Source organism: Ruditapes philippinarum, unplaced genomic scaffold (genome assembly GCF_026571515.1).
Source record: "Ruditapes philippinarum isolate M1 unplaced genomic scaffold, ASM2657151v2 ctg14966_1_1_1_1, whole genome shotgun sequence".
Taxonomy (NCBI): Eukaryota; Metazoa; Mollusca; class Bivalvia; order Venerida; family Veneridae; genus Ruditapes; species Ruditapes philippinarum.
Window position 1 is genome coordinate 4,915 of NW_026860831.1, and position 17,011 is coordinate 21,925.

Consider the following 17,011-nt stretch of genomic DNA (forward strand, 5'->3'; position numbering starts at 1 on the left):
ATATATTGGTTGTTTTGAAATAATTATCAACACTTTGTGCTTCAAAATTAACTCTTTAAGGGCATGCAAAATTAACTCTTTAAGGGCATGACTGATGACATATCCGGGGGTCCGTACTCAACAGCAAAAGCTGCATTTTGTGACCGTATGGGCGGATGGACCCTCAGATAGATAGATAGATAGATAGATAGATAGACAGAGAGAGGGAGAGAGAGAGAGAGGGAGAGAGAGAGAGAGAGAGAGAGAGAGAGAGAGAGAGATAACTTTAATCTGCAATTTGAACATGAGGTGTATTGTTGTTTTTTATGAATGGTTTTAAAGCAATTCAGCAAAAAAGTATATTGATCTCCCAATAAATCAATTAACAATAACTTTTTTATGTAGCTTTTATAAATTTGACTCGCACGAACATGATGTTAGTGAATTTCCACATACCTGCCTGAAATTCAGGTAACAGTCTTCTATCAGTATTGCAAGAAACCATTTTTTTTTTAATTTGACATGGAAAAAATGCATGTAATATTACTATATTATAATATTAGTCCCCTTGTTACTATTTGTATATTTGTTACAATTATATTAATAATAACGCAGTTTTGATATTTTATCATCTTATGTTACTGACTACAGTAGTGACACAAACAGAACACAGTACAGTCATGTCACATAACATTTACAAGTCTTGTAAGTCTTGTTTGTATTCAATGGAATTACTTTTCTTACCAGGTAGGCATCAGTGAAAGCATTTTTTTCAAATTAAATATCTGGCCCCTCTTTTTAATTATGGACAGTGCATAAGATAAGTATAATTATGCAAAAAAAGTTTACAAAACATTCGGAAAAGATCTACAATAGAACATAATCTGAATATAACATGACCTTTGCGTATGAATAATTTGGTAAGCTATCTGTAATTATTGCATTTTTTGCGCGGAGCTTCTCAATTGCTGCATTGCAGCAACATTTGTACTTGTAACCTTTGAAATGGGCCAACTGTTCAAGAATTGTGTTTTTAATTGTAACAAAACTTGTAGCTTGCTCCCAGGCAACCGTACAGTTTTTATTCAAGTCCTCATAAGCAACCGTACAGAGGGGTAGCAAGTAACCGTACAGTGAGGGAACATCAACAGTTGTTGCTAATTTATTGTCAATATCTTCGCAACCAAGACGTTTACAAATAACATAATTTTTTGGTGCTTAGAACATAATTCTCGATAGCATCAAAAAGATTTGTTCAAATATTAGGTTATCTTCGTTTGATGCAAACAATTTTGATTTTTTTCGGGAAATCTGAGTGAGAAACCGCATTTTGTCTGAAAATATATGTTTAAACATTAGAATATTGATTATGAATAATTTAGTTTATGTCAGTACCACACATATAAGTAAAAAAACTCCGATATTTATTTATTTTGACAAGTTTTACATGTTTTTTCAGCCTTGTCCTGCGTTTTACGATGTATATTTCGCTCGCAAGCGGAAGTCACTGTGGACGATGGAGTGTACGCTGTGCATTCATCTTTTCGCATTTTGGAGGCAAAGAAGCGACAACACATAGCGTAAATCAGCCACCATAAAAACACACCAAAATATCCGAACTTAACAGGTACCCTCAGTTTATTATGCTCAATAAGTGTCAAATATAATTATTATAATATGATCCTTGATGTGTTTAATGCATAGATCTCTGACCTGTCAAATTCTAATTATTAGATTAGTGGATACAATAAGAATTTCACCGCAACAAAAGAGCACATGTCAATGTTTGAGGTTAAATCTATTGTTATTCATATAAAAGATCAGAGTAGGAACCTATCAATTGATGTAATGTTTACATATTTTTGCATATTAATAAAGTATTCAAAAACAAAATTGCCTACGGACTGCGTACATGTTGGTGTTAGAAATAGAGTTCTCTTACCGACACGCGATAGTTTCATTTAGAAACACATATCTTACAGCAGTGTTCCATTTTTCTTAATAATCATTGTTAAATCTTACCATTGATTATTCTGTCAATTATAACAAAAGTATTTTTATATAAGAAAGAATACTTACGTTTCTCCTCTGTACGAGTAACAAATCCCTGGCTTTTTATTATATCAAAGCCAAAACAAAAAACGTTCTTTTTTATAAACTTCCTATTCAAATTTCGTTTTGTTTAAACCTTGTTTAAAAAGACAATTTATACTTACATAGATAATAATTTAATTGGCGTTGATACATGTGATATAAATACGAGTGATAATAAAATGGTCGGAACACCCAATATGACATTTACAAAAAAGACGAGGTTGATCAATGTAAAAAGATATAATGATAGCTATAATCAAGGTATTTGATAATTATCACAATTTTAAGGGGAAAAAACAAAAAAAAGGTTATAATTTAGAACTTATAACTACCTTGAATGTGGGAGTGATAAAAAACATAATTATAACAACTGTTAAAATAACATAGAGGATAATAGTTATCGGACATTTGACAGTTTAGATATATAATGTACACATATCTCTGTTTGAGTGCATCATTTATTTACATTTATTTTTATGGTGAAATGTAATCTTTTTTCAGACCAAATAAACAAATCATGTAAGCATACCAGACATATTTTGATATTGAACAAAGATGGTATTAATCATATCCCATAACATTCATATTGTGTAGAGGTGTTTCACTTTTCACTCTCGTTAAGTAATAAATCACTCGGTCAACAGGTTATGTAATCTTAAAAAAAAAGAGAAATCTTTCTAAAATATTTTTTCCTCCAGTTCATCCTTAATTAGACACATTTTGTCATAAAGAATTATACATGTAAAAAATTAATTAAGGGTCTTTATCCTTTCAGTGGCCAACCATTTCTCAAGCATTTTCGTAATGACCCCCACCTCCAAATATGTGGTCTGTCAACAAAATGAAAATGCGATTGCATAAAAGCACGGGATTGAAGGGAAGTTACGTTATGCACATTGTTCTATGGTGATATATGCCTGACAATAATAGTGATCCTGTTTATGTGTCTGTGCTCTCTTCCATTTTACTTTTCGAAAGAAAAACATTTCGACAGGAAAATTCACCTAACACACACACCTGCTCAGAAACATGTTGGTTTATTATGTTGTTGTTTTTTTTTTGTTTGTTGTTTTTTTGTGTGTTTTTTTTTTTTGCTTTAGAACTCCAAATAAATAAATCCGGAATCGACGGATTCCAAATCGTGCCACCTTTGTGAAAACGTTTTAAATATTACGCTATGGCCATTGAAAGGATATAAGGCGCATATACATTATGAATCTTAACAAACCACCATTAGGTGAAACGTCTATCGATTACAAGATACGTCATATTATAATACCTGTAAGACCCTAAAACTGGTGCTGAGAGACCTGTAAGAAAAATACTCCGTCGTTATAGGAAGGGAACTTAGTCATACAAAATCAGCCTTGATACACGTGACCTGATAAACTCATTTTCATTTTCGAAAAAAAAAAGATGACATAAAAATGTTATAAATAGAAACTCATATCACCTATGACGTACGACTTATATCAAAATCCGTGGTATAGGTCAGTATGCAGTACTACAATTTTAAAGTAATTATATAGATAACTGATAATTTAGGGAATCATTGTGTGGGTGTTTTATATTAAGGTAGACCATGGGTAATGGGCACCATAAGGAACTGTAAAATTGACAACATAGGACAGTTATATGTCTTCAAGGTTACCTGTATGCAAAATTTAAATAAAATTTACCGTGTGGTTTATGAGTTATGGATATATTTCTGAACTAAGACCTTGCCATTAGAAGGGCTTATTTTCAGAAATGAGGAAACTGTAAATAATCTGTAATATCATCATTATAAAAAATGTTTTTCTATTGCTCATTGTTAAGAAACAAATAATAACATTCAGGTAACACATTAAACAAGCAAAATGTTTGTTTCTAAACAAAATGTTCTTAATATGTATAAAAATGTTATCCTACCCCGCCCACTTTTAACACTAATTTTACCATTTCCCTATCTAAAATGCCTTGTTCAAAATATCCCTTAAATTTATCGAAATGAGGGTCTGTTTTCAAACTTTGCCTTAATTTTTTCAAAGGTATAATAGTTGATCATGTGAAATATAAAATACTTTTACCGTGTAGTTTTTATTTTATCGAACTTTGAAAACATCTGGTATCATATTTGCTATAAATTTTGGCATTATTTAACAAAAAAAATACCTAAAATAATTTTATAATTTAAATCAAACTTTTTTTCTTCCATAAGGGATCAGAGAGATACATAAAAAATGTTAAAAAGATAAAAAGAAAGAAAAAAAAAGTTGCCCCTTCTGGGGTTTGAACCAACGCCCCTCAATTTCAGTGTAGTTTACAAGCGATTCTAGCCTATTTGAATACTCTTCAAAGTGGAGGTAATGCATTACCCATGGAGAAGTCATCTTTCGTTATATTTGTACAGTATTGTGTTTATGGTACTGACAGATGAAGAAACTATCCAATATTTGCTAAAAAGTATCCAATATATCAAAATAATGGACAGCTACTTACTGTGTTTGCAGAAATGAATAATGTCTATAATGTCTCAGTGCGGAACATAATAAACAAAATCGTATTTAGCCGTTATTTTTACATCTGCCACAAAAGTGTTAACTTGAAATACTTAAAATATACATATTAAGTTGAACCAATAAATTTGAAAATTTTAAAAATTCATGTTTGATATTGTTTATATCATAGATATGTTCCAATAATTTATTTAATATTAGGGCTTTATTTCTTAAATTCTTACTAACACGTAATTCATTCAGGATGTGCCAACTGGAAGTGACCGTTTGTAAACAAGAAAACTTTAACATGGGTTTGTGTGATTTTACTCGGAGACATACTAAACAATCATGCTATTAAACAAACATGTCTTTCATTTAAATGTCATACAAGGAACATTGGAAAGATATAAGCAATATTAAATATCTCTTTTCTAAATTTGATCATGTGATTGTGTATTTTTACTTAGTATGTACAAGTATATGTTATACAGGAATTAACACAACGTTTCAGGTACAATGTTATTAACGAGGCCATCTTTTTCAGCAGGCCATCTTGTTCAGCGGACCGGAACATTTATAGCAATATCACTATTTGTTAAGCAGTTTATAGATGTTGTTATAGTAACAATGTTAATGCTGGACTTCATGGTATCACAATAGCATTCTGTGCTCTGGTGAGCTAAAAACAATAACTACTTACAAGGTCTTATAAATTTAGCTCTGTAGAACCTTATAACGGAAGTCAGTTATTGTTTACAAACTAATAAATTAGTTATACATTTGATATTGTAGTATCTACGGTAAGGAGAACCGCTTGCTTAACAAACATATGTTATTCTTTGTTCATTTTTTTCACACACTAAACTTAAACAGACAGACATACAAGTTTCTTTACTTTTCAGGGAGAAAATGTATATCTAAGAATCCGGTTGCATCTGCTCAGATGACTTTGGTTTTAAATAACAGAAGATACTTTAATGAACTCTGTGACGTCAGATAAACGGCCCACAAAAGAAAATAGACAGTGCAACGTGACTAAAATACTGTTCGTTGGTTGTTTTCAAGCATAACTCTACACATTTCTTGGCCATATTTCTTTTTTACTTTACAACATCAATGCATACAACAAGAGCAATATTCCACAATTACAGACTGTTAACTGGCTTTTGGCAAATATTGGAAGAATTTAAAAACAGTTCACAAGACAAAACGTTGGAATTTTTAACAGAAAAATCATAAATTCATATTGCAAATATATGAATTTTCATAGCTTTTGTGCTAGAAATTTAAAGGAAAAATGATTTATTAGTACAAGGGCTATACACAAAGGTTACGTTACTGGCTTCTTGCAGAAAACACTCAGGTAGTATTTAAATACAACAAGTAAAGACATGTTCAACAATTCATTGAAATATCTAATACTCTTTTTCAAATGGTATTGTGATCATGACCCCCTAAAAATACTCCTGCCAAACGAGTTCTTCATTTTTGTGTGGATCATCCAATTTTTCTTACAAAATTTATTTTGAAATAAATCGAAGAGCAGGAGTTCAGTAATATAAGAATGTTTAAAAAAAGTTTAGAAAGACCCTGAATTATTAGAATCTTAGAAATTCACAACTTATGGTTAACTAAGCACGTTTTAACAAATACCATGAACAATTTCCAAAACGAACAAATACTCCAATTATAATATCAAAATCATTTCAATGATTCATCCTTAAAAAAAAATTAATATTTCAATCAAAATACTTCAGGTTTTATCAATGTCCATTGCACTTTGTCCAAAATTAGAACTAGCTCTATTAGCAATTGGAAGCCCAACTGGAACTGGCTCAACATCTGCAATCAAACCTGAAATCAAAGAGGGATCAAAGTCTGGAACTTCTTTTACAAGAACCTCAGTTCCCATTTGAGCACTTGTATGTGGGGGTGAAGGAATTACAGCTTTTCCTTTAGGTGCATATTCTTCATCTGATATCATGATAACATCATCATCAATGTCATCTTCACTTGCGTTATAATCCTTGTCTTTTACATCATCCTCATCCACTTCTTCATTACTACTTATTAGATCTATTTCATCATCATTATCACTACTCTCTTCTTCATCTTCCGTTGTTGGAACTACTTTCATTGTTCTTTGAACACTCTGTGGTTTATTTTCTATCTTTTTAATGGAATTTTTATTGTTTGATTTACCAGCATTATCTTCATCCTCATCACCTCCATTATCATCACTCTCATTTTCATCACTACTTGACTCTTCATCATCACTGTCATCACTTTTATCATTATCATCTTCATCACCATCATTAGCATCATCACTTTCTTCATCACTGCTACTTCCACTCTCACTAGATGATGATGACGACGATGATGATGATGAAGAAGTTGTTGTTGAATTAGCCTTTGCCTCTTGTTCATCTGAAGCAGACGGGAAAGGAGCCTCACTTTCATCTTCAGATAAAGCAGACGACAAAACTTCATCCTGTGAGGTTTCATTATCTCCACTTGTTATACCACCTTCCTTGTTTGGTTTTAATTTTTTTACTGCCTGGAGTAAGCCCATTTTAATTTTTACAGTAGGTGCATTGGAATTCAAAGCTGGTGAAGCAGGTTTAGTCTTTTCAATATCATTCTTTTTCAAAGGGGAATCTAAAGAACTATCAGAAAGAACTATAACATCTGATTCATCTCCTTTCTCAGTGGATTGTTTCTCACTTGCAGGTATGTCATTATTTGACTGACTATTATCAGTACTTGCACATTCAATCGAAGGTTTAGCTGTACTTTTTTCCACCACTTTTTGCATGCTGTAACTTGCTCCCTGACTTTTCATAATATTGGCAAGACTGATCAAAGTTGGAGGTTTCACTGTTTTCGTAGACAGATCAACAGGCTCTGAAGGTGGTATAAAACTGGCTGGCACAGGAGATGATGCGCCAACGGGGGATTTAGAATCCTGGGCCTGAAAATAGAAAAAGAAATTGACTCTCTTCCATTCATAATAGGTCAGAACTTAAGATTTCTTTGTCTGGTTTTTATTGCCACACATGTTTGGCTCATATCTTGGCAGCCGGTTCACATAACCGGCTTTACAGAATAACTAACCATTAATTATCATTTTCTGTTCAAGTCACTGACAACTTATCCCACATGATTTATATATCAGTCTTGAGAAACAAATGACCATTAAACTCAATGTCCAAGATCAATTGTCACAGTGAAATTTTACTATGCCCAAGAATCAAACTTACAACCCCAAGTTAACAAAAGCTGTCCCTTTTGAGCTCAGCCAACAAACACTTATCATTATAATATAAAGAAGAAATATTCTTAAATATTTCAGTTCTTTGAGATTTCTATGGGGATTTTCAAAGAAAATTACATAATAAATGATGAACATATAGTTTTAACTTTCCTAGAATATATATGTAAAAATGAGAAAAGATTTTGTAAAATTTAAAGTGGCTGGCCTATAATGGGAACATTTTCATTGCCATGATAAAAGTGTTTCTAATGTTGATAAAAACAAGAAACAAGAGGGCCATGATGGCCCTGAAATCACTCACCTGTATATAGGCCCCCGGAGCGGGGCCAGTTTAAACCCCAGGGCTTTTATTTAAACAAACTTGGTAGACACCCATTAGAAGATGTTTCATGCTAAACATCTAAGGTCTAGCTGGTCAAGTTTTTTCTTTACACATATAGTTAAAAACAATGACACACCTGAGGCAGGGCCATTTTTGACCCAAGGGCTTTTATTTGAACAATATTTGTAGACACTTACTAGAAAATGTTTCATGCTTAATATCTAAACTCTAGCTATTCAGGTTTTTTCAAAGAAGATTTTTAAGTTTTTGCTATACACCTATAAGGAAAATCAATGTCACCGGGGCGGGGCCAATTTTGACCCCAGGGCTTTTATTTGAACAAACTTTGTAGACACTCACTAGAAGATGCTTCGTGCTTAATATCTAAACTCTAGCTATTTGAGTTTTTTCAAAGAAAATTTTTGAAGTTTTTGTTATACACATATAAGGAAAATGAATGTACCCCCGAGCGGGCCAATTTTGACCCCAGGGCTTTTATTACAACAAACTTGGTAGACACTCACTAGAAGATGTTTCAAGCTTAGTATCTAAGCTCTAGCTATTTGTTTTTTTTTTCAAAGAAGATTTTATAAGCTTTTGTTATACACATATAAGAAAAATCAATGACCCCCGACGCAGGGCCAATTTTGACCCCAGGGCTCTTTTTTTAACAAACTTGGTATACATCCATTAGAACATGTTTCATGCTAAATATCTTAGCTCTAGCTCTTTGAGTTCTTTTAAATAAGATTTTTTAAGGTTTTACTATATGCATATAGGGAAAATCAATGACCCCCCTGGGGTGGACCAATTTTGACCCTAGGGCTTTTATTTGAACAAACTTGGTAGACACGCACTAGAAGATGTTTCATGCTTAATATCTTAGCTCTAGGTCTTTCGGTTCTTTAAAAGAAGATTTTTTAAGTTTTCACTATATGCATATAGGGAAAATCAATGACCCCCCCGGGCGGGGCCAATTTTGTCCTGGGGCTTTTATTTGAACAAACTTGGTAGACATCCATTAGAGGATGTTTCATGCTAAATATCTTAGCTCTAGCTCTTTGGGTTCTTTTAAATAAGATTTTTTAAGGTTTTACTATATGCATATAGGGAAAATCAATGACCCCCCTGGGGTGGACCAATTTTGACCCTAGGGCTTTTATTTGAACAAACTTGGTAGACACGCACTAGAAGATGTTTCATGCCAAATATCTAAGCTCTAGCTCTTTGGATTTTTTAGAAGAAGATATTTAAAGTTTTTTCTTTTGGTTGCCATGGCAACCAGAGTTCTGCATGGAAGTAAATTCTTTGAACAATTTTCAAAGGTGACCACCAAAGGAACATTCATGTGAAGTTTGGATGAAATTGGCTTAGTGGTTTATGAGGAGATGTCATTTAAAGTTAAAGTTTACGGACGGACGCCGGACGGACAGTGATCACAAAAGCTCACCCTGTCACTTTGTGACAGGTGAGCTAAAAAGATGTTGATAAAAATCTACATATTAGTGATTTAATATTTTGTTCTAGAACAATTTATTATCTGCTATATAAATATAAGTCATATCAAATCATGTATCTAACACTTGCTAACAATATTCATATACAATTATTTTGTGGTTTGTTATGTCTGATACTTAATACTATTGACTTATATATTTATTGACCTACAGATCTTCTCTTATAGCCAATTTACTTTAATATTTAATTGTTTTCACATTAACCCTTACTATGCTAAATAGTTTAAATAGACTCATGTAACCTTTCAATCTAATTTTTATGGGATTTTTCAAAATATGTAGTGACTAAATAGCAAACAGTCTCCAGGACTTTACTATTCTAAAAATATGCTCAATTACAATTTGTTACCTGGAATCAAGTTTAATTTTTGTTAAAACCATGAAACCAGACTTAAATCACATGAATCAGTGTGCTTACCTTCTTGGATTTTTGTGCCAGTAGCTGTTTACAGTACCTAATAGCCTGATCAAGGAACATTTTCTGTGGTAAAGTCTGCAACACATATAAAAACCATTTTTCAATATTTAATTACATAACAAGGGACTCATACCTACAGCAGTGAGGGGCAAGTGGTATATTAAATTAACAAGAACTGTCGGAGGACAGTAACGCTCGACTATTCGAAAATTTGTCACAAGGGTGTTTCATTGAGTATAATAATGCTTACCTATATGAATACATAAAATTGTCCGAAAAGGTACAAACTCTTCAAGTTTCAATACATTCCCTTCAGTAGTTATGGAGATACAAGCTTACATGCAAAAACTTAACCAAGAATTCATGATTCGAAAAAGGGGCATAATTATGCAAAAAAGCAATCAGAGTAATGGGACTTGTACCAATCATCTTAGATAATCACAGAGACCAAGTGTGTGAAGTTTCAATCCATTCCCTAGTAGTAATGGAGATACCAGCTTACACGCAAAAACTTAACCAAGAATTTCTAAGTCGAAAAAGGGGCATAATTATGTTAAAAAGCAAATTAGAGTTATGGGACTTGTGCCAATCATCTTAGATAATCACAGAGAACAAGTGTGTGAAGTTTCATTCAATTCCCTTCAGTAGTTATGGAGATACCAGCTTACATGCAAAAACTTAACAAAGAATTTCTAAGTCGAACAAGAACTGTCGGAGGACAGTAACGCTCGACTATACTAAAATTTGTCACAAGGGTGTTTCATTGAGTATAATAATGCTTACCTATATGAATACATAAAATTGTACGAAAAGGTACAAACCCTTCAAGTTTCAATACAATCACAGAGAACAAGTGTGTGAAGTTTCAATCCATTCCCTTCAGTAGTTATGGAGATACCAGCTTACACACAAAAACTTAACCACAAATTTATGAATCGAAAAAGGGGAATAATTATGCGAAAAAGTAAATCAGAGTTATGGGACTTGTGCCAATCATCTTAAATAATCACAGAGACCAAGTGTGTGAAGTTTCAATCCATTCCCTTCAGTAGTTATGGAAATACCTGAGCTTACACGCAAAAACTTAACCAAGAATTTCTAAGTCGAACAAGTGGCATAATTATGTAATAAAAGCAAATCAGAGTTATGGGACTTGTGCCAACCATCTTAGATAATCACAGAGAACAAGTGTGTGAAGTTTCAATCCATTCCCTTCAGTAGTTATGGAGATACCAGCTTACATACAAAAACTTAACCAAGAATTTCTAAGTCGAAAAAGGGGCATAATTATGTAAAAAAGCAAATCAGAGTTATGGGACTTGTGCCAATCATCTAAGATAATCACAGAGAACAAGTGTGTGAAGTTTCAATCCATTCCCTTCAGTAGTTATGGAGATACCAGCTTTACATACAAAAACTTAACCAAGAATTCTAAAAGTCGAAAAAGGGGCATAATTATGTAAAAAGCAAATCAGAGTTTATGGGACTTGTGCCAATCATCTTAGATAATCACAGAGAACAAGTGTTTGAAGTTTCAATCCATTCCCTTCAGTAGTTATAGAGATATCCAGCTTACATACAAAAACTTAACCAAGAATTTCTAAGTCGAAAAAGGGGCATAATTATGTAAAAAAGCAAATAAGAGTTATGGGACTTGTGCCAATCATCTTAGATAATCACAGAGAACAAGCGTGTGAAGTTTCAATCCATTCCCTTCAGTAGTTATGGAGATACCAGCTTACATTCAAAAACTTAACCAAGAATTTCTAAGTCGAAAAAGGGGCATAATTATGTAAAAAAGCAAATCAGAGTTATGGGACTTGTGCCAGTCATCTTAGATAATCACAGAGAACAAGTGTGTGAAGTTTCAATCCATTCCCTTCAGTAGTTATGGAGATACCAGCTTACATACAAAAAACTTAACCACAGGGACGCCGACGCCGACGCCAACGCCGACGCCGACAAATGGGTGACTGCATTAGCTCGATTATTCTACGAATAGTCGAGCTAAAAAGGGGCATAATTATGTAAAAAAGCAAATCAGAGTTATGGGACTTGTGCCAATTATCTTAGATAATCACAGAAAACAAGTGTGTGAAGTTTCAATCCATTCCCTTCAGTAGTTATGGAGATACCAGCTTACACGCAAAAACTTAACCAAGAATTTCTAAGTCTAAAAAGGGGCACAATTATGTAAAAAAGCAAATCAGAGTTATGGGACTTGTGCTAATTATCTTATATAATCACAGAGAACAAGTGTGTGAAGTTTCAATCAATTCCCTTCAGTAGTTATGGAGATACCAGCTTACATACAAAAACTTAACCAAGAATTTCTAAGTCGAAAAAGGGGCATAATTATGTTAAAAAGCAAATTAGAGTTATGGGACTTGTGCCAATCATCTTAGATAATCACAGAGAACAAGTGTGTGAAGTTTCATTCAATTCCCTTCAGTAGTTAAGGAGATACCAGCTTACATACAAAAACTTAACCAAGAATTTCTAAGTTGAAAAAGGGGCATAATTATAAAAAAAAGCAAATCAGAGTTATGGGACTTGTGCCAATCATCTAAGATAATCACAAAGAACAAGTGTGTGAAGTTTCAATCCATTCCCTTCAGTAGTTAAGAAGATACCAGCTTACATACAAAAACTTAACCAAGAATTTCTAAGTCGAAAAAGGGGCATAATTATGAAAAAAAGCAAATCAGAGTTATGGGACTTGTGCCAATCATCTTAGATAATCACAGAGAACAAGTGTGTGAAGTTTCAATCCATTCCCTTCAGTAGTTATAGAGATACCAGCTTACATACAAAAACTTAACCACAGGGACGCCGACGCCGACAAATGGGTGACTGCATTAGCTCGATTATTCTGCGAATAGTCGAGCTAAAAAATCAAGTGTAATTTCTTTTTTGTGTAAATCTATAAGTTCAGCTAAAAAAGTCTCAGAAGCTCCATGCTTGACAATACATGTATTAAAATATACATTTGTGTATCAGAAAATAAAATGCATTTAGGTACTGCATCAAGAAACATGTGATATCTTTAACAAGCAGTCATAACTGGGTAGTAACAATATTTCATTAGAAAATAAGATAAATGAAAATTTAATCTAAAAATTGAGACCATTGTTATTTTCTTCATAATAGAAACATCTGTATGTATGTACCTCTAGCTTTCTAAGAGTGACCCTATAAGCCTCTGCCAACAATCGATTTGACCTTTCAACATGTTTATTGAGTTTATGAACTCCATGTTCGTGTATTTTGTATACGACCATGAGGAATTTCTGGCGTGCTTCCATGTCAGTGACCATCTTCATATCTTCAATTTGCTGTTCTACGGCATCCAGAGTGTAACGATGTGATGTCAGTGCATAATATTTCTTCTCTGCATCACGTAGGTATTTTCTGTAAATGAAATAAAGATAAATTAGGTCACTAGGTAAAAATTTGTTCATATAGGTCACAATAAACCACATACAATGATAGTAATAGTTCTTGTTATATATATATTTGTGTTTTTAATATATTGATGTAGAATTCATATTTTTCAGGTTTTAGGGGAATGAAGGCAATCCCATCAGAAATGGGAAAATCGCATTGTAAAAGTTAACATTTAAGAGCAAACTTTTGCAGACTTCTACAAATGTGTCAACAGTGAAGGATCATATTGTCAGCCAAATTGTCTGTCATATTGTCCGTCATATTGTCAGTCATAATGTCGGCCAAATTGTCAGTCATTTTGTCAGTCATTTTGTCTGCCAACCATTCATTAAAGAAATGCATATGTAAATAACATTGGCAGAACTTAAATCATACATTATTGATCTGTTGACATAATATCCTAACCTAGTCAACTAGACTGGTTTTGTTGTAAGACTTTAAGAAATAAATATGGTAATAAAATGTTCTTTTCATTCCACCTGGAAGAACTAATAAACACTCATGAACACCAGTCAGATTAGTGGGATAAAGTGAGCTGGACAGAATTCAAATTATTGTTATGGATTTGTCAGCCAGGCACCTGTTTGTTTGTATGTGTATACATACACTTTCAGTTATTCTAAGTTCATATTTATTCTGTTTTATGTGAAGAAGTTGACACACAGTTGTTGAAAACCAGGGTAGTACCAGTATGAAATCAAGATACACTTGTTATATAAAAGCCTACAAGTATATGAAAGGCTTTGTAACTGCTACATGATACAATTAAACGCAGTTCAGTTCTTTACAGGGCCTATTAAATGAAAGCTATCTATCTAGTTTAAGGATGTTTGCAGGTTCTACTCTGGTGTCACACCTGACTTAAATAATGAATGCACAGAGGGGCATGTGAGGTCTTCTTTACAGGCATGTGAGGCCTTCCTTTTTTATTACAGGTAGAAGTCAATATAATTTCATGACCTTTTTAGTGTTGTTATGACCAAAGAAATATAGTAAACAAGGTGGAGATAGAGTTAATCTGTATAATTGAATCAGGTAGTAACTTACTTTCCAGGTTCTGGTTGCCTGTTGAGCTGTAAATGCACTTGGTGTAATGTTTGACTGTCTTTCTCAGCTCGTAAAACTTCCAGAACCAGACCTATACATCTGTTGAGGTGGGACGGGAAACTTCCTGATTGTCTATCTCATCTATTGGGAATCTTCCATTACCTAGAAATAATTATTGACAAAACTTTTAAAAATATACCCTATATGTAATTTTTTATATCCAAGGTAGATAATTAATGTTTATTACATGTAATAGATGCAGTCTAATCTCTATCATAGGTACAGTTTAATCTCTTTAACTGTTAGTTTATACTAATTTATTTTAGTTTGTGTTGGAAGCTATAAGCTTATTGAAACACTCTCGAATCCTTTCCTGGAACCAACCAGTACTAAGCAATGAGTGTGAAGTTTTTTGATCATGGAAACAACAGCTTGCCCCTTACTGGGTTTCAACCCATGAGGCCAGCAATCCTTAGATTAATAGTCTGATGGTTAACCTCCAGGTCATGCTGCCACTTTTTAACTGTTTACTCACACTACAGTAAGAATACACCTTTAATATGGTCTAGATTTTACTTAAACAAATATATTTTAAAAGTACCTTTGTGACATTCTGGCCTATCATCATAATATTACATAAGTCACTAAGTCCCTATGTAGGCAGAGTGTAAATGATATATTAAAATGAGCAAATTAGAACTGTATTTGGTGACAATATCACCACTTTTCTTTAGAAAATATAGGGTACAAGAAAGCACTTGGAAACTTTGTATACATAGAAGAAATAAGATGCCTTGATAACAATTGCCGATACAGATCAAATTAGCAGACAGTATTTTAAGCATTAAATTCTTTCCGTCTTTTATTTAAAAAACCCAAGTTTTAAACACCAACACGCAATCATCACAGAAACAAAAAGATTACCTGGAAGAATTTAGTTTGTTTTCGCTCACCAAACAATCCTTGACAAGGGCATATAACTAATCCCCCACTTTGGGCCCCTAAAAGGGATATTGTGGGCCCTTTTGTCAAACCCGGAAGAAAAAGAATCGACATAAAATTTTTTGGGCTGACCTTTTAATTTGATTTTTTTGTTTAACGGCACATCAACACAGTAAAGGAAACATGAAATGATTTTGGCTAACCTCGGGTATAAAAAACATCAAAACAACACCAGGGGTCAAAGTCACCTCACCTGCAAGAGCTAAGAGATGCATAAACTCCAGTTATTCAAACCCGTTTAGTCACCTCCTATAATCACATGGGTATAAATGGTCACTGCAATTCTTAAGCTTCAACCATTAAAGGCAACCCCTGAGCCACAAGGGGTGATCTCTATTATGAAAGTATAAAGCTTTGTTCAATACCTTCGATACCTCAATTTTTATTTTTTTTTATGGAGCATATACACACAGTTGCAGTTTTTTCCTTCCATCTATCTGTGACATTTACAACTTTCTCATAGAACCTTCATTTAACCCTTAGCCACTCTAAATATCTTAAATGGACTTGTCCATCTTTTAGTATAGACAAAGCCATTCACCATTTTACAGAAAATTGCCAAATACATACATACATTGTTGTACTGACTGAATAGCAAACAGTGCATACCTTGATAAGATGGCAGTTATGTGTATTCAATTACCTCCAGTAAAATAAGGTTTCAACATATTTTTATTCCCAACAGAATACATATTATTTGTACCTGTATACATTCAACAACTTAAAAATTTACATTTAATCATTCAGGGAAAGGCTTAGTCTTACAGAATTCTTTAGCTTGAAATTGTTTGTCAAAAAAGAAAACAAACAAAAAAATAGAAAAAAGTGTGCTTGACTATTCCAGATTTTGCTGACATGTTGGAAAGTAAATAGACATAACTAGGTCAATAACTTTGACAGACTTATGAGAAAGCTCTCCTTATACATGTATATTCTCTACACAAGCAGTTTGGCAAATGTCTCCAGTTACTAAATATCAAAAACAAGAATGTAAGTCATTACATGTCAACAAATGATTTTTGAGAGAAAAAACACTACCATGGAAATATCTTTAAAGAGGTTAAAAATGTAATGTTGGGGTAAGCGGATATATTTGTTCATTTACATTTTTTGGTGCTTGTTTTCACACAATTCTGCATTTTCATATTCCTGCATTATTGGATATACGCAGGGTGTAGCTGGTACATGCAAACAAGAGCTGTTGATAGGACAGCACATTCCACTATTCTCAATGTTTGAGAGTAAGACAAAAACCTGGATAATGTCGAATATTTTTAGTTCAAAAAGGGTTATTATTCTGTCAAAATCTATGTTAGAATTATGGGCCTTGGAGAATAACTTTCTATTATGATACCAACATTACGCCCAAGTGAGCACAACAGCTCTACTTAATCTGCGAATAGTAAGGATAAATGAGCCCAATTCTTTTTT

The 17,011-nt window shown here is 33.2% G+C and overlaps 1 protein-coding gene across 1 annotated transcript; it reads right to left on the reverse strand.

Moving 5' to 3' along the window:
• Positions 1-4,447: 4,447 nt before the first annotated feature.
• On the reverse strand, positions 4,448-14,714 carry LOC132713508 (uncharacterized protein DDB_G0271670-like; the record flags this gene model as incomplete). Its single annotated transcript, XM_060696152.1, has 4 exons — positions 4,448-7,524; positions 10,085-10,159; positions 13,255-13,495; positions 14,579-14,714. Coding segments are annotated over 4 exons (1,670 nt in total), but the record flags the coding sequence as incomplete, so codon positions are not given.
• Positions 14,715-17,011: the final 2,297 nt, after the last annotated feature.